Here is a 5848-nt window from a genome sequence, read left to right on the forward strand (position 1 = left end):
GCCAGGATGGTCTCGATCTCCTGACCTCGTGATCCGCCCGTCTCGGCCTCCCAAAGTGCTGGGATTACAGGCTTGAGCCACCGCGCCCGGCCCTCTTGTTTTTTTTTAAAGGGGACTTTGGCTTCATTTTTATGAGGATAATCACTTTCTTACATTCACTTGATATAGATTAAGAAGTGTGACCTATGTCGTTATTTGTACTTAAACATTTCTATCTTTGTTGTTTTTTAGCTACAACTAGAGGATGACCAGGGTGTGCATTTGGGACTTGAGAGTAGTTTAACACTTCGGCGCCTGTTGGTTTGGACCTATGATCCCAAAATACGACTGAAGACCCTTGCGGCCCTGGTGGACCACTGCCAAGGTCCCGTGCGCGTCTTTCCTGTGCGCGTCTGGCACTCGCTCTGTTTTAGAACTCGTTTGTAGGGTGCGCCATCCAGGCTTGCTTTTGTGTCCTGTCCTATTTTATCCTTCACGGCCATGTTGATTCAATAGGAATCGATAGATATGAACCGAGAGGGAACGTAACCAGTTGCCAGTGGGGCCCAGTATTTATACGGTGGAAGCTCGGGCAGGCATTGAGATGGAGGTGGGAAGGAGGGAGGGTGTCTTGTGTTTAAAGATCTCTCTCTTGCGTGGTCCTCGGTTACCGCTCCTGACAGCGCTTGTCGCTCCCTTGGTTGCCTTTCCTTACATTTGGCTTTTTGCCTTTATTCCTCTGCGGTCAGGGACCGTGTTGGTGACTCTCGGTCAGATGTTCCCATATTTGCATGTCTTGCTTTGGCCTCTCTGTCTCTAGGTTCTGTATTGCTAGTTGCTTTCTGACATTTTTTCTTATTGTTTGTACTACCTTAGCCAAGAACCTCTTTGCCTTTTCCCTCATTTGTATCATTGAGATCCTAGTAGCAGTTACCTCTTAGGGTTGTTACGACGACATGAGATGGGCAAGCTGGCCGTCTGCCGCACAAGAGTTCCCTTCTCACTGCCATCCTCCGCTCGGGGTGGTCCCCAGAGTCTGCAGGGCCTCATTGGTCGTCTTGCTGTCTGCACACCCTCCTCTCTCACCTCTTGGCATTTCCCTCAAAAAAGAGAGAAGTGGAGAGCAGTAAATAAACACCAGTGTTTTCTCCAGTTCCCAGGGCTCCTCCAGAACTGGACTCCCCCCAAATTCCTCTGTCACTTTCCGTGTCCTGCGGGCCCCTGGGGTCCTTTACTCCCCTCACCCTGCTCAGCCTGTGCGCTTGGTCTTGGCGCTGTAGGGGCTGTTATAAGAGCTGCTGTCCGATCCCCATATTCAATCTCACATCCCCACTTTGTGTACACACAGCAGAGCCATCTTCTTAAAATCAGATCCTGTCACTCCTCTCCTTAAAATCTACCGGTGGTCTAATAAAATCTTGAATTCTTAGCATAACATAAAAACTCTTCATGTGCTTCTATTTCCAGACCGGATTTTTGCCACTCCCAGTCCTTCATACTGAGTAGTTCTGGCCCAGGCCCGGGGGGCCTCTTGTCTCCACGCAGAGCAGTGTTTCTCACACTGTATGTTGTAGCCAGTTAATGGGTTATAAAGTCAGTAAATAGGTTGGGTCTAGCATATCATACCAAAAAAAATGCAAGTATTGATTCATAGAACTTTTGTTTTTCACATATATTTGTGCCCTCCTTTGCACCGTGACGCGTGAGTCTTAGTATGCCTCAAGGAAAAAAGGCAAGAAAAGTCATGTGAACTTTAGATTTTGTAGCCAGCAATTTTTTTGCTACTTTTTGTTTCTGAAAAGTTCCTCAGCAGCTAAAGAGAGGAGTGACTCACAGACTTGTGTAAAGCCAGGGTTGGAGTCTGGACCTCCTGGTTTCTGAATCATGGCATGTTACTGCTGCTTCTAGGTCCAAAATGGTATTAACTGTAAGAAAACAAATGCTCTTTATCTCAGTTACTTGGGCATCTGTGGTTAGTGTGAAGTGACTGGTATGTACTATGAGTGTAAATGTGGATGTTTTTTGTGTTTTCCCCCATTTCTCCCAGGAAGGAAAGGAGGTGAGCTAGCCTCAGCTGTCCACGCCTACACAAAAACTGGAGACCCGTACATGCGGTCTCTGGTGCAGCACATCCTCAGCCTCGTGTCTCATCCTGTTTTGAGCTTCCTGTACCGCTGGATATATGATGGGGAGCTTGAGGACACTTACCACGAAGTAAGGATCGGTGTTCGGTTCTGAGACTTGGATTTAAAAAGCATGGGCATGCAGTTATGCTGTTTCATTTTTTCCCTCGTGGTTACCATATTCTCCTAACAGGAACGCGACAGCACTTCATTTGAATACCATTTATCTTTTACACAGTGCCTTGACAAGCTGGTTAGCTCACTGAACAGCAGATGAGTTCATGAGTTCTTTGGTTAGTGGAGAATTGTCCAAGTTTATTCCTCAGCAAGGTGGCGTCACTCGTCCGAGTTTACTAGCACGTGGATGGCAAAGCAGGACAAGGCCTCCTGAGTCTTGGGGGAGTCTTCATCGCAGATTCTGCTGCTTTGCCATGATTACTTTGCAAACTCACTTTGGCGCTAACAGCTTAATGAAACAAGTTAGCTGTATATGTAGCTATTGAAATATAGTCAGTTCTGTAACACAGCATGTGCTGCTTAAAAATCACTTGTGTAGTAAATCACATGATAGAAATGATAGGGCTTTTGGTGGGAGGTAGGGTGAGGGGCACCACACTCAAAAGGTTTGTCAGTAACAAAACAACAGAAAGACAGGAATCTAACGAAAGTTGTAGTACAGTTTAACACGTTAAAGGGTTAAGAAATACATCAGCATTGCCATAAATATCACATTGGCCTTGGAAAAGCCCTGGCGTTTGCTTGTGGACGTGGGCTGTTGGGGCCGCAGCCTGTGTGTGACGGGAAGTGGCAGAGGCCTGGCCCTCTGAAACACAGGTGTGCCTGTGTGTGGGTGCTGCTGGCTGTAGTGGCCTGTGTTCTGCCGTTTCTCATGGATCAAATTGCAAATAAGCAAACGTGAAGTTTGTATTATGTTCAGTTTGTTTTCTAATTTATTGTTGGTGCTGTTACAAGTTGTTTTTAAAGCAAACGTTGGAGCAGAATGGAGTCTGGTGCTCTGTGTGCTTTTGAAAACATGGGCGGCATGGCGCATGCACATCTGCATTGGGCAAGTTGCTCAGCCTGTCTTGTAGTGCTTTCCCGACGGTGTGTGTAGTTTTTCTTTATTACTGGACACTGTTTCACGGCAGGGACAGATCTGTTTTTATCTAGCCACTCTCTTATTGATGGAGATGATGTTTTTTGTAGTTTTTAATCTTATGAACAGTATTAAAATGAACGTCCTTTTATGTGTCTCCCTGAGCGTATTTATGGCCCAGTCTCAGCTCACTGCAAGCTCCACCTCCTGGGTTCACCCCATTCTCCTGCCTCAGCCTCCCAAGTAGTTGTGACTACAGGTGCCTGCCACCACGCTTGGCTAATTTTTGTATTTTTAATAGAGACGGGGTTTCACCATATTGGCCATGATGGTCTCTATCTCCTGACTTTGTGATCCACCTGCCTCAGCCTCCCAAAGTGCTGGGATTACAGGCGTGAGCCACTGCGCCTGGCCCATGGGGGTACATATTTTATTTTATTTATTATTATTATTATTATTATTTTTTAATGGTGATGCATATTTTAAACTTTGATTCTGCCACGTTGCGCTCAGGAGTGCTTCTCCAGGTTGACCCAGCTATCAGCTTTCTGTTATGGTCCTCATTCCCACGTCCTTCTCAACACTTTGTATTACCCAATGTTAATAATAATATTTTCACGTAATGCACAAAATGTGCCATCTCACTGGGGTATTTATTTACATTTCCCTGATTACTAGTGAGACTGACCAGCTTTTCATGCTTATAGTTTTTTTTTATTTCTTCTCTAATTACCTGTTATTTTCCTTTGCCCATTTTTCTTACGGATTTTCTTTTAGGAGTGAATCATGGATGGTTTTATATTTTCAAATTTTTATATATGGAATTGCTCTTTTAAAAAATTGTATCTTTTAACTTTTTTTCGCGTTCTTCCAAACTTATAAAAAAGTTGGAAGAATAGTACAAAGAATCATTGTACTGTTGACTGAGCCTTAACTGAGACTCCACACAAGTTTTACCATGTTTTATCATAAACTGAATTTCTCTGTGTTCTTGAATCTGTTTCTGGATTGCCTTTTTTCTGTTTGCTTTTTGTCTGTCAATGTTATTTAAATGACCCTACTCTGGGGTTTGTAATTTGGTAGAGGCAGTCCTTTTGTTCTTTTCACAATTTCTTTGTTGTTGTTTTTGCACATTTATACTTACATTATGAATTTAGAATCGGCCTGTCAATTCTGTTAAAAGTTATTTTAAACATTTTTATAGGGATTGCATATTGAATTTGGAGATTAAAAGAGTTTTCAGGCTTCTTGTGTTCCTTTTGCTGAATGAGTTTCCTTAAAAAAAAAAAAAAAAAATGGAAGCTTTGTGAGGCGTGTTTTATCTCAGTAACGGCTCCCAAAGGTTCTCAAAGCTTTTGTGAGCCTGCATCTTCCTAAACGTTAAAACCACGAGTAAACTTTTTTTTTTAACCCCTTCCTTCATTAAGATGAAGAACTGTGTCCTTTTCCCGGGTTCTGCGTACTTGCATGCACCGCCACACACAGTTTTTTTTTTTTTTTTTTTGAGATGGAGTCTCGCTCTGGAGTGCGATGGCGCCATCTCGGCTCACTGCAGCTTCCGCCTCTGGGGTTCAAGCAGTTCTTCTGCCTCAGACTCCCAAGTAGCTGGGACTGCAGGCGCGCGCTGCCACACCCAGCTTAGTTTTTTGTATTTTAGTAGAGACTGGGTTTTACCCTGCTGCCCAGGCTGGTCTTGAACTCCTGAGCTCAGGCAGTCCACCCACCTAGGCCTCCCAAAGTGCTGGGATTACAGGCATGAACCACCGTGCCCGGCCCTGCCCTCTTAAGCTCTATATCTGTTGTTAAATCTGGGTTATTTTATATTTTTAATATTTTGTATGCAATTTGTAATAAGCCACTATCCAAGTCAAGAAATAGCACTTATCAGTACCCCTATTGTGTACCCATCGTTGTCCCCTTCTCCTTAAAGGTAAACTTTATCCTGACCTCTGACACTGTAGTTAGCTCAATTCTTATTTTAAATTTTATATAATGCTCAATGTTAAAATATATTTACATGTTGTCTATAGAGGTATATTTGGTATTCATCACTTAAGTTTGAATCCTTATTTTTAGGTTTGTTTCTGGAAAGTATTATACAATTATTTAGTTGACTTAAAGTTCTAGACCTAATTTTTCAAGATTAAATGGAGTCTTAAATTCTTGTACTATTCAGTTTTTATCATCATGATAAGGTTCTAAGGACACGTAGCTAATGGGCGTTTCCTTTGATAGAGTGAAGCTTGTCATTTTTAATGCATTTATGTTCAGTTATTCCATAATTACAGGATGAGGTGAATTTTGGAAGCCGTTTAAAAACCTGTGCAATTGATTATTTAGAATGCATATTATAATTTTAACCAAGGAAGTACAAGACTTGTACTCTGAAAACAATAGAACATTGTTGAGAAGAATGAAAAAGGCCTAAATAAATGGAAAGACATTCTATGCTTATGGACTGAAGATTTGATATTGCTAAGATGGCAGCGCTTCCCCAACATGAGACACGCTTTCAGTGTTTGATATTGTTAAGATGGCAGTACTCCCCCAACACGGGCCACACTTTCAGTGTTTGATATTGTTAAGGTGGCAGTACTCCCCCAACGCGGGCCACGCTTTCAATGTTTGATATTGTTTTTTTTTTTTTTTT

At 42.7% G+C, this 5848-nt stretch overlaps 1 protein-coding gene across 1 annotated transcript in view; it reads left to right on the forward strand.

Moving 5' to 3' along the window:
- The window catches only part of TUBGCP3 (tubulin gamma complex component 3), an 80791-nt gene that overhangs the window by 38702 nt on the left and 36241 nt on the right, over positions 1-5848 (forward strand). The window contains exons 10-11 of the mRNA XM_017861769.1: positions 232-364; positions 2027-2193. Of these exons, the coding sequence (XP_017717258.1) occupies positions 232-364; positions 2027-2193 (300 nt within the window). The remainder of the gene's footprint in view (positions 1-231; positions 365-2026; positions 2194-5848) is intronic.

This window comes from Rhinopithecus bieti, unplaced genomic scaffold, assembly GCF_001698545.2.
Source record: "Rhinopithecus bieti isolate Rb0 unplaced genomic scaffold, ASM169854v2 scaffold_62034, whole genome shotgun sequence".
Lineage (NCBI taxonomy): Eukaryota > Metazoa > Chordata > Mammalia > Primates > Cercopithecidae > Rhinopithecus > Rhinopithecus bieti.